Source organism: Hypanus sabinus, chromosome 1 (assembly GCF_030144855.1).
Source record: "Hypanus sabinus isolate sHypSab1 chromosome 1, sHypSab1.hap1, whole genome shotgun sequence".
Lineage (NCBI taxonomy): Eukaryota > Metazoa > Chordata > Chondrichthyes > Myliobatiformes > Dasyatidae > Hypanus > Hypanus sabinus.
The window spans coordinates 207,523,770-207,546,113 of NC_082706.1; the positions used below are offsets into that span (position 1 = coordinate 207,523,770).

At 45.3% G+C, this 22,344-nt stretch overlaps 1 protein-coding gene across 1 annotated transcript in view; it reads right to left on the reverse strand.

Moving 5' to 3' along the window:
• Positions 1-22,344, reverse strand: part of LOC132407436 (reversion-inducing cysteine-rich protein with Kazal motifs-like) — a 135,804-nt gene that overhangs the window by 64,960 nt on the left and 48,500 nt on the right. Inside the window, exons 3-4 of the mRNA XM_059993974.1 lie at positions 21,141-21,226; positions 3,844-3,902 (exon numbers count right to left, since the gene is read on the reverse strand). Coding sequence (XP_059849957.1) covers positions 3,844-3,902; positions 21,141-21,213 — 132 coding nt within the window. The 5' untranslated portion in view covers positions 21,214-21,226. The remainder of the gene's footprint in view (positions 1-3,843; positions 3,903-21,140; positions 21,227-22,344) is intronic.

The window sequence follows — 22,344 nt, forward strand, 5'->3', positions numbered from 1 at the left end:
TTTAAACTAGATGTGCAGGGGGCAGGGATCCAGATCCAGAGGGTTGGTCAGAAGGAGCATGGGGTTAAATGTGTAGAAGGTTTGGGTGATCTTGAGAAGGTCATCAAAATTCAGGGTGCAATTAGCCCGATGGAAGTTCAAGGAGCTGGGTTAGGTACAGTAGACAGTGTTTTAAGCAAAGAGAGGAGGAATGGGCTCAGAATTCTATATTTGAATGCGCGTAGTGTCAGAAATAAGACAGATGAGCTTGAAGCTCAGATGAAAATGGGGAACTACGATATTGTTGGGATAACGGAGACATGGCTGCAAGGGGATCAGGCCTGGGAATTGAGTGTACCAGGGTATACGTGCTATCGTAGAGACAGAAATATGGGAAGAGGGGGTGGGGTGGCCCTGTTGGTGAGGAATGAGATTCAGTCCTTAGCAAGAGGTGACTTGGGAACAGGGGAAGTAGAGTCTGTGTGGATTGAGCTGAGGAACAGTAAGGGTAAAAAGACCCTAATGGGTGTTGTGTACAGGCCCCCAAACAGTAGCGTGGATATTGGGTACAAGTTGATTAGGGAGTTAACAGTGGCATGTGCTAAAGGTAGTGCAGTCGTTATGGGAGATTTCAACATTCAGGTGAACTGGGAGAATCAGGTAGGTGCTGGACCCCAGGATAGGGAGTTTGTGGAGTGTCTAAGGGATGTATTTTTGGAACAGCTTGTGCTTGAGCCAACCAGGAACGAGGCTATTTTGGACTTGGTGATGTGTAATGATCAGGAATTGATAAGTGATCTTGAAGTAAAGGAGCCATTAGGAAGTAGTGATCATAACATGATAAGTTTTTATCTACAATTTGAGAGGGATAAGGGCAGATCAGAGGTGTCAGTGTTGCAATTAAATAAAGGAGACTACAGAGCCATGAGGGAAGAGCTGGCCAAAGTTAAATGGGCGGATGCCCTGGCAGGAAAGACAGTGAATCAGCAGTGGCAGATATTCTTGGGGATAATACAAAAGATGCAAAAGCAGTTCATTCCAATGAGAAGGAAGGATTCAAAGAGGGGGAAGGGGTCACAGTGGTTGACAAAGGAAGTCAGAGATTGTATAGCATTAAAGAAAAAGAAGTATGACAGGGCTAAGATGAGTGGGAATACAGATGATTGGGAGAGTTTTAAGGAACAGCAGATCTTAACTAAAAAAGCAATATGGAGAGAAAAAATCAGGTATGAGCTCAGTCTAGCCAGGAATATAAAAGGGGATAGCAAAAGCTTTTTTAGCTATGTGAAGAGAAAGAAGATAGTTAAGAACAATGTTGGCCCCTTGAAGAATGAATTGGGAGAAATTGTTATGGGAAACAGGGAAATGGCAACAGAATTTAATGCATACTTTAGATCTGTCTTCACCAGGGAGGACACAAGCAATCTCCCAGATGTATGGATGGGCCAGGGTCATAAGATTTCAGAGGAATTGAGACAGATTGACATTAGGAAAGAAACTGTGATGAGTAGACTGGTAGGACTGAAGGCTAATAAATCCCCGGGTCCAGATGGTCTGCATCCGAGGGTTCTAAAAGAGGTGGCTCAGGAAATTGCGGATGCATTGGTAATCATTTTCCAATGTTCCTTAGATTCAGGATCAGTTCCTGGAGAGTGGCTAATGTTATCCCACTTTTCAAGAAGGGAGGGAAGGAGAAAACGGAGAACTATCGCCCTGTTAGCCTAACGTCAGTCGTGGGGAAGATGCTTGAGTCCATGATTAAGGACAAAATTGTGGCACATCTAGATGGCAGAAATAGGATTAGGCCGAGCCAGCATGGATTTACCAAGGGCAAATCATGCTTGACTAATCTGTTGGAGTTTTTTGAGGGTGTAACAAGGATGTTAGACGAGGGTAAGCCAGTGAATGTTGTGTACCTAGATTTTCAGAAGGCATTCGATAAGGTGCCACATAGGAGATTGGTGAGTAAAATCAGAGCTCATGGCATTGGGGGCAGGGTTTCAACATGGATAGAAAACTGGTTGGCAGATAGAAAGCAAAGGGTAGCAGTGAATGGGTGTTTCTCGGACTGGCTGGAGGTGACTAGTGGGGTACCACAGGGCTCTGTATTGGGACCACAGCTCTTTACGATTTATGTCAATGATTTAGATGAGGGCATTGAAAACTATATCAGCAAGTTTACTGACGATACTAAACTGGGTGGCAGTGTGACATGCGAAGAGGATGTTAGGAGAATACAGGGAGACTTGGATAGGCTGGGTGAGTGGGCAGATACTTGGCAGATGTCATTCAATGTGAATAAATGTGAAGTTATCCACTTTGGAAGCAGGAACAAGAGGGCAGAGTATTGTCTGAACGGTGTAGAGTTAGGTAAGGGAGAAATGCAAAGAGACCTAGGAGTCCTAGTTCACCAGTCAATGAAGGTGAATGAGCAAGTGCAACAGGCAGTGAAGAGGGCAAATGGAATGTTGGCCTTTGTTACAAGGGGAATTGAGTACAAGAGCAAGGATGTCCTTTTGCATTTGTACAGGGCCCTGGTGAGACCACACCTGGAATATTGTGTACAGTTTTGGTCTCCAGGTTTAAGGAAGGACATTCTGGCAATTGAGGAAGTGCAGCATAGATTCACTAGGTTGATTCCTGGGATGGCAGGGCTGTCTTACACAGAGAGATTGGAGAGATTGGGCTTGTACATGCTGGAATTGAGGAGATTGAGAGGGGATCTGATTGAAATGTTTAAGATAATTAAAGGATTTGATAGGATTGAGGCGGGAAATATGTTCCAGATGTTGGGAGAGTCCAGTACCAGAGGGCATGGATTGAGAATAAGTCAGTTATTTAAAACAGAGTTGAGGAAGAGCTTCTTCTCCCAGAGAGTTGTGGAGGTGTGGAATGCACTGCCTCGGAAGACGGTGGAGGCCAATTCTCTGGATGATTTCAAGAAGGAGCTAGATAGATATCTGATGGATAGGGGAATCAAGGGATATGGGGACAAGGCAGGGACTGGGTATTGATAGTGAATGATCAGCCATGATCTCAGAATGGCGGTGCAGACTCGAGGGGCCGAATGGTCTACTTCTGCACCTATTGTCTATTGTCCATAACACTAACCTTAATTATGGGACAATTTACAGTGACCAATTAACCAACCCGGGACATCTCTGGACTGTGGGAGGACCCCAGCGGACCCAGAGAAAACCCACACATTCCACATAGAGGACATACAGAGACTCCTTACAGAAGGGTGCCAGAGCCGAACCGTAAATTCCAGAACACCCTGAGGTGTAATAGCCTCAGGCTAATCGCTGCACTACCACAGCACCCAAAGATTAGCATCAGTTTTCATATGAACATCAAAAGGTCAAAACAAAGAGTGAAATGCCAGCACAGTCCCAGGATTGTGTTGGGGACAGACTGCAAGTGTCACCATATATGCAATATATGCATATTGGCGCATGCTATATATGGCACCAATATAGCATGCCCACAACTTATTAACCCTAACCCATATGTCTTTGCAATGTGGCAGGAAACTGGAGCAGTGAAGAGAAAACACACAGTCCTGGGGAGTGCATACAGACTCCTTACAGGCAGCAATGGAAATTGAACCCTGACCAGTGATTGCTAGTTTTGTAAAGCAATTGTGCTAACCACTATGCTGCTGTGTTGCTCCAAGAACATGAGAAAGCCTCACAAAGTTCTACTAATTTACATGCATGTCAGAAGTGTGAGATATTAAGGCTAACGTAACACAAGGAAGAAAATCAGAGTTACTGAAGAGAAAAACAGTAGGTAACTACTGCCATATTATTTCAACTTCTATTAATTAAAAAGCATTTGTATAAAGATTATCAAAGATCATACCTGATCACAGACATCTCTGCAAATTGGATATTCTCTTGCTTGGTAACAACATGATGCTTCTGCAGAATTAAGAACACAACGTCAACGTTAGGTTTACATTATTTCTTCCCCAAGCTACAACAGGCAGACAGTTTCCTTTCTGAGAACTATATGCAAGCCAGTTTTCCCACAAGTCAGAAATGTCTACTTTCTGTTATCTAGCCATACTATATTGTTCTGCATACACTTCCAATAATACCTGCATTTCATTATTTACCATAATACTATCCATACTTGAAGTAACAGAATGCATACTTTTACTAATTGATGATGAATAACAAAATACTGTATTACTTTTTTAAATTTATGGGCAAATATATAAAGTCAGATTTCCATAGGGCAAGTATTCCATAATCCAGAGAGACCTGCAATTGGAATTGTTCCTGTCGAACACCATAACACCATAAGACATAGGAGCAGAATTAGGCCATTTGGCCTATCAAGTCTGCTCTGCCATTCTATCATGGATGACTTATTATCCTTCTCAACCTTCATTCTCCTGCCTTCTCCATATAACTGTTGACACACTTACTAATCAAGAATTTCTCAACCTCCATTTTAAATATACCCAATGACTTGGCTTCAACAGCCATACGTAGCAATGAATTCCACAGATTCACCATGCTCTGTCTAAAGAAATTTTTGACAACACACACAAATGTCAGAGGAACTCAGTAGGTCAAGGAGCATCTATGGAAGAGTACAGTCAATGTTTTGGGCCTGCCCATCTGAGCTTTTGAATATTCGGTAGGTTTCAATGAGATCCCCCTTCGTTCTTTTAAATTCCAGCAAATACAGGCTCAGAGCTGTCAAACGCTCCTTATACAGTAACCCGTTCATTCCTGGGGTCACTCATGTAAACCTGCTCTGGACCCTCTCCAATGCCAGTGCATCCTTTCCCAGAAAAGGTAGCCAAAACTGTGTGCAATACTCCAATTGGAGTTCAATTCCCATCACTGACTGTAAGACATACCCCTCTGACTGCACAAGTTTCCTCCAGGTGCTCCGCTTTGCTCGCACATTCTAAAAGACATACAGCTAATTGGGTTGAGTTGTTCTCCAACCTTGGCAATTTACATGCAAACGTTTCATCACCAATTGCCTTTCCATGATGACCAATCAGCTGATTAATAAGTACATAAAGGCCATTTAGAAGTCACACCCCAATTAGCAGCCATAGTTTCTGAGGAAACTATGACTTAAACTACTCCATGGGTTCCCAACCTTTTCTACATCATAGACCAATACCATTAAGCCATGGTTCCCAGCCTGGACCACAGGTTAGAAACTACTCAGATGTTTTTCCCTTTGATGCACATTAATCAAAGATCCCCCTCCAGCTCAGACATTCTCTCTTCTCTCCAATCAGATGGACTGCCAGGCTCAAGAACAACCTCTACCCCAGCATCATCCAACTCTTGTAAGACGAGATGGACTCCTGGTCTCCCCTCATCACAGTCATGCACTTTGTTTACCTGCACTGTACTTCCTTGGTAGCTTTCATATCTCATTCTGCATTGTTATTATTTTGCTTTATTCTATCTCAGTATACTGCATAATGATTTAATCTGTATAATCAATATACAAGACAAGCTTTTCACTGTATCTTGGTACATGTGACAGTTATAAATCAATACCAACACATTAACTTCAGTTTTACAGGATGCATTCAGAGTCAGAGTCAGAATACTCATCACTGACTTACATACAGTCTTGATGCAGTGTCTTGACCAATTCCTCCCCCCCTACACCCGTCCCTCCACCACCCCACACCCCCTAGGTGCTTGATCTTCTGAGTTCCTCCAGCAGATTTTATTTTATTTGGAGATACAGCATAGCATAGGCCCTCTCAACCTTTAGAGCTACGCCACCAGCAACTCATCAATTCAACCTTTGCTTAATCACTGGCCGATTTACAATGACCAATTAACTTACTTGGTATGGAGACCGGAGCACCCAGAGGAAACCCAAGGGAGGACATCAAAACTCTTTACTGGGGACAGTGGGATTGAACTCCGATGCCCTGAGCTGTGCTAACTGCTATGCTAGCTTGTTGTTTATATTTTATACTAGTGTCCTTCAGCATGCTGGAGCATATTCTGGACTTGGTCTGTGGAGCAACAAGTTAACTTCAGCCACCAATCTTCAGATATGAATACAGGTGTCCCCCGTTTTTCAAACATTTGTTTTTCCACAATGCTGTTACGAAAGACAGCATTAGTCTTTCTAAAGACAGCATTAGTACCTGTTTTCACTAACCAAAGAGAATTTTCGCTTTTACAAAAAGAAAGACGCTCGCTTTATATGTGTGTTTACCCTGAGAAAGACTACAATGACCATGAAACCTTGTGCGGGCAGTTGTTTGCACATGCATGTACGTGCCAATTTTTTCTCCAAATCGATTTTGGCTCGCTGTCTTCCCGATTTTGATAAGTGAAACTACACCGTAAATACAATATTTCTACTTTATATAGGGTGCATATTTACCATATCATTCCTGCTTTTACTATATGTTAGTGTTATTTTAGGTTTTATGTGTTATTTGGTATGATTTGGTAGGTTATTTTTTGGGTCTGGGAATGCCCAAAAATTTTCCCGTATAAATTAATGGTAATTGTTTCTTCGCTTTATGACATTTAACCACACTTAATTGGAAGACCAGACAATGTCCATTTAACATTCTTTTGGGTAGCTATAGAGTGGTGATAAGGAGGAGGTGTGAAAGTTATACGTAATTCAAAGGAAGGATTGTAAATACATAGCAAATATAGAATTGTCCTTTGATTTTTAGCATATAAAATGTCACGTAATGTTGGGTGGAGCAGGCATCTTCCTCTGAAGGTGTCTCAATATGATGCCTGTGTCTCATTTTGTTGAATAAAAGACTACTTCATGTCTATCATCTACTTCTCTCCTGTGACTTTGTTCATGTTGCATCACAGCACACAATCTGTAAGTATGGTAAGTATGGCAGTAGAATTTGACTAACTTGATGCACAGTCTGCTTAAATGATTTGGAGAGCCACCTCATAAAAAGGCAACAAAACCCCTCTCCTCTCAAGCTAACAGTTTATATTTTAACAACTTTTCAACATAATAAATTCCTATGGAACATCAAAGTACAAAGTAGATAAGTGCACATTAGAGATCTAAAATTAAAGCTTAGCAAATATAAAATAAAAGTCTCCCTTCCCTCTTCTCTACATCTCCAACCATGCCTGTGTTCTCATTGTTCCAGTTCTGAGGAAGATAAACAACTCATTTGTAAAATGACTGTCGTAGTCATCCAAGAAGACCTCCCAGCTGAACTGTTATAGCCATACATGCTTGAGCTTTGGCTTCTATAATAGTAATTTCCGTAACTACTTCATCCACTTCTATCAGCATTTCTAAAATCCATGGCTACTTCTCGCACCACAGAATCCATAACTTTGTGAGTAACCACCTTGGTAACTACGTCCTCACCCTCCAGAGCCTTTTCCTGCTTGGTCTACCTGAATTTGCAGACCATCAACTGACTTTCCATTCAAGGACATGCTGTCCCTTGCATCATCAGGATTTTCAAAAGTAATAAAACCAAACCCTCTAGAATTGTCTTTATCTTTGACCACAAACTTCACCATACTTGGAAAATAACTGCTCCAGCAATTGTTCATCTGTGTCAAAGCACAGCCCACCACAAAAAGCTTTCCTTCATCAGACATGGTTTTGTGTTGATGAGAGTTTTTTAATTAGCAAACGTCTCAGAGCTCAGCAACAACACCTCTTCTGCTCTGAAACAGCAGAATGAGAATGAAAGAGGGAAAATACTTGATCCTGTTCTGTTTTTTCAGCACAAAGGTTGGGGGTGTTGTGGGTAGTGTGGAGGGCTGTCAGAGGTTACAACGGGACATTGATAGGTTGCAAAACTGGTCTGAGAAGTGGCAGGTGGAGTTCAACCCAGTTAAGTGAAAGGTGGTTCATTTTTGTAGGTTAAGTATGATGGCAGAATATAGCATTAATGATAAGACTCTTGGCAGTGTGGAGGATCAGACAGATCTTGGGGTCCGAGTCCATAGGCCTTGGACCTATGTCCATAGGCTGCGCAGGTCGATTGTGTGGTTAAGGCGGCATATGGTGCATTTGCCTTCAACAAACATGGATTTGAGTTTCAGAGCCGAGAGGTGATGTTATATCTGGACAAGTATATGAAGGAATTTAAGGTGGAGGGTTATGTGGGAGGCAGGATTTGAGGGTCGGCACAACACTGTGGGCCGAAGGGTCTGATATTGTGTTGTAGGTTTTCTATGCTTCTAAACAATATTGATTTTCTCCTTCCAGATCTGTTACAAAATCTACTGAATACTTCCACCATTTTGTTTAAGGTTTCAAGTACTTTGCAGGGATTTTTTTTTTTGTTTTCATAGAAAGAACTGCTCATTTAATGCTTTGGGTAGATGACCCTGTTAGAACAAAGCTATTAACATTATGCTCCAAGATAAACCAACAATTACAAAAAATAACAACTTGACAATACAATGGATTTCAGTTCATTGGGCTATTGGTTAATCAGCACAGCCACTTATTTGGGACAACTCTTAAAGAACAAAAACTAATCAAGAAAATTGCCGAGATTCCCTTAGTTTATTGGGACACCGTGCCACTCAACTGGAACCAACGTCAGTGGCATGCACTTGTGTGGCTGTTAGACACTACACTATACTTACAGAGAACAGTTTTTAAATAGTGTCAGTTGCATGTGCTTGTGTTCAAAAAGCAGTGACATTTTGTCATTGATAGTTAGTGAGAAATAAGCAATAAGATAATTCCAAACTGTTTTACTCACTGCAGTTTCAAACATTCAGGCTTAGAGATGCCAGAATTGGCCAGGATTAAAAATGAAATGATTTCACGACTTCAACAAGGGAAAGAGTGGATCGCTCTGAGCACCAATCTGATTTTGAGAGGTCGAGAATGGCTCCTTCGACAGCAAAATCTAGGCCCAGAGCAATTCACCGTCCGTGGGGCCCGGACCCTGGAGTCAGGTTCAGACAATTTAAACGCCAGCCCAGACAGTTTGGGGGATTCTCTCTCCACAATGCCAAGGCTGTGAGACTGCCCCCCCCCCCCACCCCCAGGCCACTGTGCTGTGTCTGCCAACTTTGTGGAGATTTGCCCTGCTAATATGATGAACTGAGTACATAGGCTTTGGGCCTACACCAGGGATTGGGTCCAAGGACTCAATTTGCTTTGGAATGCTGTGATGTTGTTGACACAAAGTACACTGCAGATGCTGTCGTCAAATCAACACGTACAAACAAGCTGGATGAACTCAGCAGATCGGGCAGCATCCATTGAAATGAGCAGTCAACGTTTCGGGCTGAGACCCTTCGTCAGGACTTTGTTGATGATGTTAGCTTCTATTGTTTATATGATTTGTTTCGTGTTTTTTTTCCTCCTCTGTGGGCACTAGGGGAGGGGGATGGGTTGGCTTTTTTTTAATTGAGTTCTTTTGGGGCCTTTGCTTTGCTTTGTAAGCAAACAAATTTCAAGGTTGTATAATTAAAACAATCTTTGATCATAAAGTACCTTGAAACTTTCAATCTCAGACATTTTCACCTCTAAATTTAGTATCTGTTGTGCAAAACTTACCTGCAAAGAGCTTTTGGACTCACTAATTTTAACCAGTATGCAATTATATAAATTCAAGTGGCATCACTAAAGCAAAAGGCTTCTACTGTTAATAGTAACCACTTCACACTATACTCTGACCAATAGTGTACTTCTGAGAAGAACCTTGCCTGTGCAAATTTGTAATGGTGATGGTCATGTCAATCAAGCAGACAGACCAATACAAACTTTGGCAATGAGACATACTTTGATCCTTGACCAACATACCATAGCAACAACAGTTGCTTTCAACCAAAAAATGGGCTGAGGGCATAAACATACATTCCACAAGAATTCCTCACACAAACTACTAGTCAACACAAAAATACTTGGAAAGGAAGAACACAAAAATCTTTGAACCAAATGAAGGTATGGTTAAAAATAAGTGTTCATAATAGCTTTTGAAGATCAGTGGGAGACAGACAAGTCAAGCAGTTTCAAAGACAGAATTCTACAACAGAATAATAAACAACAAATATTCCAGTGACAGGTGGGTGCAATGAAATAGTGCGAGATAGACATTCTTGGTTGGATCCAACAGTGAGGAAATAAACAAACAAGTCAGCTCAAAGAACTAAGTCTAGCAAAGGGTATTCACTTAGAACAGATCAAAGCTATGATCTAAAAACATGGATAATGTTCTCAGTGGAAATCTGCCGTCATGAATAACAGATGCAGAAATTTTATGTGGGAAAGGGTATCTGAAAGCAACAATGAAAAGAGCATTCTGGTCATGAAAGCATGAATTTGAGTTTGTTTGATAGTTTATTTTTATTTTAGATACAGTGCAGAATAGTCCCTTCCATCTTTCTGAGCTGTGCCACCGAATAATCCCCGAATGAAACCCTAGCCAAATCACAGGACAATTTACAATGCCAACTGATATGTCTTTGGACTGTATTAAGAAACCAGAGTGCCCAGAGGATACCCACATAGTCACAGGGAGAATGTACAAACTCCTTACAGGTAGTAGCCACTTCTAGTGCCTCGCTGGAGTTGGAGGACATTCCGTGAGGGTGCGAGGGAGGAAGGAAAGGGCTTGTTTTGCTGTTTGTATTCTATGTTGCTGTGTTTTTTGTTGCTCTGATGAGCATTGTGGGCATGGCTATGTTGGCACCTCAGGATGAATTGGAGAAAATGGAGAAGTTTTAATTTTCTGAAGAGAAATAATTCCAATTTTGAACAATGAAGTCAATGGCAAAGGCTTGAAACATAGTTATCAATAAACCCTGAACCCTAAAAGGTTAGGCAATACTACTGTACGTGGAAAACCAGTATCAAACATCTATCTAAACTCAGAGCCAGAGTCAAACTGCACAGAAGTAAGCCTTACACATATAGGCTACTCCGGCTTTCCAGCACTTGGCCTGCAGTTACCTATGCCTTAGCAATTTAAGTAGTTTCCTAAATAATTAGATATTATGAGAATCACTGCCTCCTTCACCCCTTCAAGCAGAGTTCCAGATCCCAACCACTCACTGACAGATAAAATTCTTAGCGACATATACAGAACGCTAGAGAAACACGGAACATCAGGCAGCATCTATGGGAAAGAGTAAACAGCCGATGTTTCAGCCGAGTCTCTTCTTCAGGATTAAGGAAGGGGAAGGATTCCAGAATAAAAAGGTGGAGAGAAAGGAAAGAGGCTAGCTGGAGGTGATAGTTGAAGCCAGGTGGGTGGAAAAGGTCAAGGATGGAGAAGAAAGAATATCACAGGAGAAGAGAGTGGACAAATAGAAAAGGGAAGGAAGGCACCCAAAGGAAAGCAACAGGCAGATGAGAAGTGAAAGGTCAGAGTAGGGAATAGAAAGTGGGGGGGAATGGGAGATATTTGTTCACTAGAAGGAGAAATAAATATTCATGCCATCAGGTTGGGGAGTATCCAGATGGAATATAAGGTGTTGTTCTTCCACCCTGAGGATGGCACAGACCCTTTCTAAACCTCCTGCCCATTGCCTTAAACCCATGTCCTCTGGTTTTCTACACTTGTTATGGATCATACTACCCATCCTATACAGGTCTCCCAAGTTTGTATACACTTCGATCAGGTCCCCTCTCAGACTCCTCTGCTGCAAGGAAAACAAACCAATCCAGACCCTCCTCACAAATGAAACTTTCTATACCCAAGTATGCATAATGCAAGCATGACGTTGTGGCCATCTTTGAAACTTGGCTAAAGGATGGCTGCCATTGGGAGTTGAAAGTCCAAGGATATACAGTGTATCAGAAAGATAGGTTAGTAGGCAGAGAGGGAGGTGTGGCCCTGTGTATAAGAAATAATATTAAATCATTAGAAAGGGATGACATAGGATCAGAAGGTGTAGAGTCTCTATGGATTGAGTAAAGAAATGGCAAGGGTAAAAAGACTCTAATGGCAGTTGTATACAGGCCTCTAAACAGCAACCGGGATGTGGATTACAAATTACAACAGGAGATGGAAAAGGGATGTCAGAAGGGCAATGTCATGGTAATCATTGGGGATTTTAACATGAAAATGGATTGGGAAAACTGGGTCAGTACTGGACCTCAAGAGAGAAAATTTGTAAAATGTCTAAGAGATGGCTTTTTAGAACAGCTTGTTGTTGAGCCTACTAGGGGATCAGCTGTATTGGATTGGGTGTTGTGCAATGATCTGGAGATGATAAGAGAGCTTAAGGTTAAGGAACCATTAGGGAACAGTGATCACAATATGATCGAGTTCACTGAAACTAAATTCCAATGTTTCGGTATTTCTGTGGAATAAAGGAAATTACAATGGCGTGAGAAGGGTACTAGCCAAGGTTGGCTGGAAAGGGATACTAGCAGGAAGGATAGCAGAGCAACATTGGCTGGATTTTCTGAGAAAAATGAGGGAAGTGCAGGACAGATATATTCCAAATAATAAGAAATTGTCGAATGGAAGAAGGACACTACCATGGCTGACAAGTGAAGTCAGAGCCAAAGTAAAAGCAAAAGAGAGGGCATACAAGGAAGCCATAGCTAGTGGGAAGATAGGAGGAATGGGAAGCTTTTCAAAGCTTGGAGAAGAAAACTAAGGAAGGTCATTAGGAAGGAAAAGATGAACTATTAAAGAAAGCTGGTGACAAATATCAAAGAAGATACTAAAAGCTTTTTTGAGTATATAAAGAGTAGAAGAGAGTTGAGGATAGATATAGGACCAACAGAAAATGATGCTGGAGATATCATAATGAGAGATGCAGAGACGACAGAGGAACTGAATGCATATTTTGCACCAGTCTTCACTGTGGAAGACATCTGCAGTATACAGGACATTCAAGAGTGTCAGGAAAGTGAAGTATGTGCAGTGAAAATTACAACTGAGAAGGTGCTCAGGAAGCTAATGGTCTGAGGGTGGATAAATCTCCTAGACCTGATGGAATGCACCCTCAGTTTCACCCTCAGCTGGAGAGATTGCAGAGGCATCAACAATGATCTTTCAAGAATCAACTGATTCTGGCATTGTACCGGATGACTGGAAAATTGCAAATGTTACTCCGCTATTTAAGAAGGGTGAGAGGCAGCAGAAAGGAAACCATAGACCTGTTAGCCTGACATTAGTGGTCAGGAAGTTGTTGGAATTGATCGTTAAGGAGGAGTTTACAAAATACCTGGAAGCTCATTACAAGATAGGCTAAAGCTAGCATGGTTTCCTGAAAGGAAAATCCTGCCTGACAAACCTACCGCAACTTTTTGAGGAAATTACAAGCAGGGTAGACAAAGAGAAACAGTAGATATGGTGTACTTGGATTTTCAGAAGGCGAGGGTGGAGCATTGGCTGATCAGCAGAAAACACAGTGGGAATAAAGGGATCCTGTGCTGGCTGCTGGTTACCAATGGAGTTCCACAGGAGTCTGTGTTGGGGCCACAGCTTTTTATGATGTATGTCAATGATTCAGACTTTGGGATTAACAGATTTGTGGCTAAATTTGTGGTGATACAAAGATAGGTGGAGGAGCGGGTAGTGTTGAGGAAACAAGAGAGCCTGCGGAAAGACTTAGATAGTTCAGGGGGATGGACAAAGAAGTGGCAAATGAAATACAATGTTGTAAAGTGTATGGTCATGCACTTTGGTGGAAGAAATAAACAGACAATTACTTAGATGGGGAGAGAATTCAAAATGCAGAGATGCAAAGAGACTTGGGAGTCCTTGTGCAAGATACCCTAAAGGTTAACTTCCATGTTGAGTCAGTTGTGAAGAAGACGAATGCAATGTTGGCATTCATTTCTAGAGGTATAGAATATAAGAGCAGGGGTGTGATGTTGAGGCTCTATAAGGCACTCGTGAGACCACACTTGAAGTATTGTGTGCAGTTCTGGGCTCCTTATTTTAGAAAGGATATACTGACATTGGAGAAAGTTCAGAAAAGATTCACGGGAATGATTCCAGGAATGAAAGGGTTACTGTATGAGGACTGTCTGGCAGCTCTTGGGCTGTATTCCCTGGAGTTCAGGAGATCGAGAGGAGATCTCGTAGAAACAATGCAAATGTTAAAAGGCCTGAACAGATTAGATATGGCAAAGTTATTTCCCATGGTAGGGGAGTCTAGGACAAGAGGGCACCACCTCAGGATGAAAGGACGTTCATTTAGAACTGAGATGCGGAGAAATTACTTTAGTCAGAGGGTGGTAAATCTGTAGAATTTGTTGCCACGAGTGGCTGTGGAGGCCAAGTTATTGGGTATATTTATGGCAGAGATAGATTTTGATTAGCCAGGGCATCAAAGGGTATGGGGAGTGGGGGTGACTGGAAGAATTGGGTTGGCCCATGATCGAATGGCAGAGTAGACTCAATGGGCTGAATGACCTACTTCTGCTCCTATACCTTATGGTCCCTTTGCACATGAGTTTTCTCTCCATTTAGAAAATAGTCAACCCTTTAATTTCTTCTACCAATGTGCATGACCATACACTTTCTGACACTTTATTCCATCTGCCATTTCTTTGCCTATTCTCCTAATCCAATTCCTTCTGTAGCCCCCTCTGCTTCCTCAAAACTACCTACCTCTCCATCTATCTTCATATTGTCTACAAACTTCAACAAAACCATCAATTCCATCATCCAAATCATTGACATATAATGTAATATGAATCGGTCCCAACACATATCACTAGTCACCGGCAGCCAACCAGAAAAGTCTCCCTTTATTTCCACTCTTCGTTTCCTGCCAATCAGCCACTGCTTTATCTATGCTCGAATCTTTCTTGTAATACCATGGGCTCATAGCTTGTTAAGCAGCCTTACGTGTGGCATCTGGTCAAAAGCCCTCTTTAAAGAAAAAATCAAATACACAACATCAATCGATTTCCCTTTGTCTGCCTTGCTTGTCATTTCTTCAAAGAATTCCAATAGATTTATCAGGAAAGATTTTCTCTTGAGAAAATCAAGCTGACTATGGCCTGATTTTTCACGTGGCTCCAAGTACCTTGAGACCTCTTGCTTAATAATCAACTCCAACACCTTCCTAACCACTGAGGTCAGGCTAACCTGCCTATAGTTTCCTTTCTTCTGCCTCTCTCCCTTCTTGGAGAGTGGAGTGACATTTAGATACCTTAACATAATCCTTCACACTTTGAGACATTCATATCCAGTTCCTTAAGATTGTTATAACCAGGGGTGGTAATAGTGATAAGGTCCCACTATTTAGTAAATGCTCCCAATGGCGTGGGTTTCAAGTAGCCTCTGATAACCAAGTCCAGCTCCTGGCCTTCACATGTGGCTTAGCTACTAAACCCAACAGAACTGGTTCTACTGACAGCAGAAGGGGCAAAGGCAGGTTCCTGTCCCCTTAAAACCCTGAGGAAAAATCTGGAGCTGGAGTCCCTAAGGCAGACCTATATCGAATTCAATATGACTGACAACTCCTGCACACCACTGGTGCCAAACTGTATCAGTCTCTGTTATTCCTTTGGGTTCATCAGATGTGTGAAGAGGGGGTGCTTGCTACATAGCTTGCTCTCCACATTGTACTGCCCTGGCTTGTACATACAGTTAGGACACAACATCCATGGTTGACCCTGACTTAGAGGACTACTACACTGACATCCAAATTGGTAATGTACATAACAGCAAGACCCTGTGATATCGTAGACTACCAGTCACAAAAAACACTCTCCACCATCACTCTCTCTCCTATTACCATGCCAAATTTAGATGCAATTTGCCAATGTTCCCTACAGCCCAGGTCTCTCATCTGAGCCCTCAACAAAGGTCTTGATGAAGCTCATGTTTATTACATTAGCCATACTGACCTAGGCAACCATAGGCAGCACAATAGCGCAGTGGTTAGCAGAATGCTTCACTGTACCAGTGACCTAGGTTCAACTCCTGCCACTGCCTGCAAGGAGTTTGCACATTCCCTCCCTGACCATGTTGGTTTCTTCTGGGTGCTCCAGTCTAAATTCATTCCATTTGGTGGGTTAATTGGTCCAGCGTCCCAGAGTGATAGAGCATGGATATAGGCCCCTCAGCCTAACGAGTCCACGCCAACCACAGTGCCCACCTGGCTATCCCTAATTACATGTGTTTGGCCTATATCGCAGTCCTAATTAGACCATCAGTCCATATCCCAAACACAAGATCAAAAGAAACCTCAGAGGGTTGTAGACTCAGTCAGCTCCATCACAGGTACTAACTTGCCCGCCATCGACGACATCTTCAAAAATTGACGCCTCAAGACAACATCCATCATTAAGGACTTGCCCTCTTCCCATTACTGTCATCAGGGAGAAGAATTTGTAAATTGTCTCAAGATTAGGCTAGGGTTAAATCAGGGGATTGCTGGGCAGCACGGCTCAAAAGGAGGGCCTGTTCCTCACTGTATCTCAATCCATCAATCAAAAAATAAATATTAATTAATATCTTTTGTTACTTCAAAAATTTTCAACCAAATTTGTAACTCCCCAATTAAAGCCACTGTGACGATCTTTGTCTTTCCATTCTACCTTGTGCAAATCTGCCACTGATGTAATTTAATTTAAATGCCACTTTCCTCAACAAAGTTCAACAGATTGGAGATACAACTTCTTGCAATTCGAGACAAATTGTGGCGACCCATTTCCTGGCACATCCGAACCGACTCACAATTAGATAGCCTACAGGGGTTTGCGAGCACAGAGCTTTGGAGCCTCTGCGCCATGGGGGGCCAGTTGAGGGAGGCTTAAAAGTGAGGCTGAAGTTTTCGAATAAAGTTTTTTTCCTTCGACTGCAGTTACCGACTCCGTGTCGTAATTTTAGCGCTGCATGTAGCACACCGCTACAATTGGTGACCCCGACGGTCCAAACGATTTTTGGACCAGAAATGACCGACGCCGCCTCTGTTCATGCGGTTTCGTTGAAACTGCCAGGTTTCTGGACACAGCGCCCAGACCTATGGTTCCAGCAAGCCGAAGCCCAACTCCACGTCCGCCAGATCACCTCAGAAGACACCCGCTACTACTACGTGGTGAGCTCCCTCGACCAGGACACAGCGGCCCAGGTCACGGAGTTCGTACAGTCGCAGACGGCAAGTACACGGAATTCAAAGCCCTGCTCCTCAGGACTTTCGGACTCTCACGGTGCGAGCGGGCTGCCCGTTTACTGCACCTGGATGGCTTGGGTGACAGACCTCCATCGGCTTTAATGAATGAGATGTTGTCTCTGGCTGACGGACACACATGCCTCATGTTTGAGCAGGCATTCCTGGAACAGCTGCCCGAGGACATACGCCTGCTGCTATCCGACGCAGATTTCAGTGACCCCCGGAAGGTGGCAGCCCGGGCGGACTTGCTGTGGAATGCCAAAAAGGTGAGCGGGGCGTCCATCGCACAGATCTCCCAGCCACGCTCCCAGCAGCAAACCAGTCCAGGCCCGGCCACAGAGCCCGCCAACCCCCAGCCCAATGAACACTGGTGCTTCTACCACCAGCGGTGGGGCGCAGAAGCCCGCCGTTGTCGCCCGCCCTGCAAGTTCCCGGGAAACGCCAGGGCCAGCCGCCGCTGATGGCTACGGTGGCTGGCCATCGGGATAGCCTCCTGTATGTGTGGGATAGAAGGTCGGGACGCCGGTTTTTGGTCGATACTGGGGCTGAGATCAGCGTTTTACCTCCGACGAGTTACGACACCCGCAGCAGGGCACCGGGTCCCCCCCTGAGGGCCGTGAATGGCAGCACAGTAAGGACCTATGGCACCCGTCAGGTGCAGCTACAGTTCGGCTCCAGCCAGTTCACGTGGGACTTCACACTGGCCGCCGAAGCCCAACCGCTTCTGGGTGCGGATTTTTTGCGGGCTCACAGCCTACTGGTCAACCTGCCCAGGAAGAGACTGGTACACGCCGAGACCTTTCAGACGTTCTCCCTGGGTGCAGCCCAGTTGCCAGCCCCTCACCTCGGCTCCATCACGCTGTCCGACGACTTCACCAGGATCCTGGCGGAGTTCCCATCGGTTCTGGCACCGCAGTTCACAGCGGCCATGCCCAGGCACAGCGTACAGCACCACATCCCGACCCAGGGACCACCCCTCCACGCCCGCGCTCGGCGGCTTCCCCCGGACAAGCTCCGACTGGCGAAGGAGGAGTTCCAGAGGATGGAGGAATTGGGGATCATCCGGCGGTCCGACAGCCCATGGGCCTCCCCCCTGCACATGGTGCCCAAAGCGACGGGGGGCTGGAGACCGTGCGGCGACTACTGCAGGCTGAACGAAGCTACCACACCGGACCGCTACCCTGTGCCACACATTCAGGACTTTGCAGCAAACCTGCACGGCGCATGGATCTTCTCCAAGGTAGACCTCGTCCGAGGGTACCATCAAATCCCGATGCATCCTGACGACGTCCCCAAAACGGCTCTCATCACCCCTTTCGGCCTTTTCGAGTTCCTCCGCATGCCATTCGGCCTGAAGAATGCCGCACAGACGTTCCAGCGGTTAATGGACGCGGTGGGACGGGACCTGGACTTCGCGTTGATCTATTTGGATGACATCCTCATAGCCAGCGGCAGTCGTCAGGAGCATCTGTCCCACCTCCGTCAACTCTGCGCCCGACTGAGTGAGTACGGTCTTACAATCAACCCCACCAAATGCCAGTTCGGACTCGATACCATTGACTTCCTGGGCCACAGGATTACTAAAGACGGGGCAACCCCTCTGCCCGCTAAGGTAGATGCGGTCCGCCTCTTTCCCCGACCCACCACGATCAAAGGCCTTCAGGAATTCGTAGGTATGGTCAATTTCTACCGCCGCTTCCTCCCTTCAGCTGCCCGGATCATGCGCCCCCTGTTCGCCCTGATGTCGAGTCCGAGCAAGGACATTACCTGGGACGAGGAGTCCGCCGCCGCTTTCGTTCAAACGAAGGAAGCTTTGGCGGACGCCGCAATGCTAGTACATCCCAGAATGGACGCCCCTACCGCCCTCACAGTGGACGCATCAAACACGGCAGTCGGTGGGGTGCTGGAGCAACTCATCGCAGGTCGCTGGCAACCCCTGGCGTTTTTCAGCAAACACCTGCGACCACCCGAGCTTAAGTACAGTGCTTTCAACTGGGAACTGTTGGCGCTCTACCTGGCAATCCGGCATTTCAGGTACTTCCTAGAAGGTCGGCCCTTCACCGCGTTCACGGACCACAAACCGCTTACCTTTGCGTTTACGAAAGCGTCCGACCCCTGGTCGTCCCGCCAGCAACGCCACCTGTCCTACATCTCTGAATACACGACGGATGTCCGGCACGTCTCGGGTAAGGACAATGTCGTGGCAGATGCGCTCTCTCGCCCTACCGTTCATGCCCTTTCCCAAGAGGTAGACTTTGAGGCACTGGCAGAGGCGCAGCAGGCGGATGAGGAGATTCCGAGTTACAGAACCACAGTCTCCGGTTTGCAGCTCCAGGACCTCCCCGTAGGCCCAGGTGAGAGGACCCTACTCTGTGACGTCGCCATCGGCCAGCCCCGTCCAGTCGTCCCGACAGCATGGCGGCGCCGCGTTTTCGACTCCATTCATAACTTGGTGCATCCCTCCATCCGGACAACTGTCCGGATGGTTTCCAGCAGGTTCGTTTGGCACGGACTCCGCAAACAGGTCAGTGAATGGGCCAAAACGTGCATGCACTGCCAGACGGCCAAGGTGCAGCGGCACACCAAAGCCCCACCGCAGAAGTTCCATCCCGCCCACCGGCGTTTCGACCACATTCATGTGGATATCGTGGGCCCCCTGCCAGTGTCGCGCGGAGCGCGGCACCTCCTGACTATCGTGGACCGGTTCACAAGATGGCCAGAGGCGGTCCCGCTCACTGACACCACCTCCGAATCTTGCGCCCGAGCCCTGATCGCCACCTGGATATCTCGCTTTGGTGTACCAGCCCACATTACCTCCGACAGAGGCTCCCAGTTCACCTCCAGCCTGTGGTCAGCTATGGCCAGCCTTTTGGGGACTCAGCTGCACCACACAACTGCCTCCCACCCACAGTCGAACGGGCTAGTGGAGCGTTTCCACCGTCACCTGAAGTCGGCCCTCATGGCCCGCCTGCGAGGAACCAACTGGGCGGACGAGCTTCCCTGGGTCCTACTCGGCATCCGCACAGCGCCCAAGGACGACCTGCACGCCTCGTCGGCCGAGTTGGTATACGGCGCGCCCCTGGTCGTCCCCGGGGAGTTCCTACCAGCCCTAAGGGGGCAAGAGGAAGAACCTGCAGCAGTCCTGGGCAGACTACGCGAGAAGCTCGGTAACCTGGCCCCCATACCCACTTCACAGCACGGGCGGCACCCGACCTGCGTACCCAAAGACCTACAGAACTGTAAGTTTGTGTTTGTACGAAGGGGCGGGCATCGGCCGCCACTGCAGCGGCCATACGAGGGGCCGTTTATGGTGCTCTGGAACAACGGGTCCACGTTCGTACTGGACGTTGGGGGGAAAGAGGAGGTTTTCACAGTGGACCGCCTCAAACCGGCCCATGTGGACCTGGCGCAACCGGCCGAGTTTCCGGCACCTCGGCGCAGAGGCCGACCTCCCAAGCAGGTTCTGGCCCAGACTGTGGACATTGGGGGGTGTATCGCCGGTTCTGGGGGGGGGGTTATGTGGCGACCCATTTCCTGGCACATCCGAACCGACTCACAATTAGATAGCCTATGGGGGTTTGCGAGCACAGAGCTTTGGAGCCTCTGCGCCATGGGGGGCCGGTTGAGGGAGGCTTAAAAGTGAGGCTGAAGTTTTCGAATAAAGTTTTTTTCCTTCGACTGCAGTTACCGACTCCGTGTCGTAATTTTAGCGCTGCGTGTAGCACACCGCTACAAAATAACCTAAAAACAAGACCTTTAACAATATGTAACACAAGTGAATCTGCAGACGCTGGAAATAAATAAAAAACACAAAATGCTGGCAGAACTCAGCAGGCCAGACAGCATCTATAGGAGGAGGTAATAACGACGTTTTGGGCCGAAACATCGTTATTACCTCCTCCCACAGATGCTGTCTGGCCTGCTGAGTTCTGCCAGCATTTTGTGTTTTTTACCTTAAACAATATGAAGTGTTTTGTAACTTGGGAGGGTTTCTCAAAAATGTGCCAATTTCTTTTTATTTTCTGGGTATTTGTGAAAGATATGACCAAAGAGGGATTAAATTTGACTGCTCTGCACAGGAAAATAACATACCTTCAGCTCCACATCTGAAGATCATCAGCACCAAAAATAGTAACGAAACTGCTAGCCTGCTGCTGTAGGCCATGAGGAAAAGGCTACTGCAAAACAAGGAAACACTTCAATCAGTAATCAACAGATTGCATTTCTTAAAACACAGTCACGAGATCACTAAAGCAAGGGCTCCCAACATTTTTTATGCCATGGACCAATACCATTAAGCAAGGGGTCCAGGTTGGGAACCCTTGTACTCGAATATCTAACTCACCCTCTCCTTTCACAACAGTGATACCACGTTGTTTTGGAACCAACAAGAAAATTCAATTTTGTGATCGTGCAAAAACTTACTGCTGAAACACGGCTCTGCTTAGTGTTGCTTGAAGAAATTCTAACTACTAATGCAAATAAAATAACTAAGCACGAGTTCGCATTTGATTTCTGTAAATCAGAGAAACCTGCAGGCTGATGTATGGCAGTCGTTCTCAGATTAAGGCTGAGGCATGCAATTCTGTCAAAAGATCAGGCCAAATGTATTTAACTCTGGCTACAGTTCAGTAAAGAAATACTGGCAGTAACATCCTCTTTATAAATCAGCACGTCTCTGATTTTTCCATCGTCTGAATTAAAATACAGCAGTCAGAGTCAAGCTGAAGCTCATTTGTGGCCACATCTGAGCAAACTTTTTCACTCAACTCACCACTGAGGTATGTGGTGGAACACTGATGTTGCTGTAACTACTCAGGTCAGGCAGCATCTGCAGAGAGAAAAAAGAACTAATATTTCAGTTTGAAGACCTATTTAAAAGAGAAGGCAAAACAGGTTTGTGTTAAACCAAACACACTAAATAGTAGGAGCTATTAAGAGATCTCCAAAACTATTTTCCTTAACCAACAATAAACTGAATAAAGCTGATAAAATAATTATGAAGGAAGTAATAGCGCTGATTCTTCATGATGCATTGACTGCATGACAGCAGAGCCATGGCATCAGAGTATTACAACACAGAAATAGGCCTTCAGTCCATCTAGTTTGTGCCAAACTGTTATTGTGCCTCAACCTGCACTCTCCATATCCCTCCAACCATGTACTTATCCAAATTTATCTTAAATGGTGAAACTTAACCTGCAAATTCTCAAACTCAATGGCTCTTCATAAGGCCTTGGATCAACTGAACAATACAAACCCCTACGTCACGATGCTATTCATTGACTATAACTCA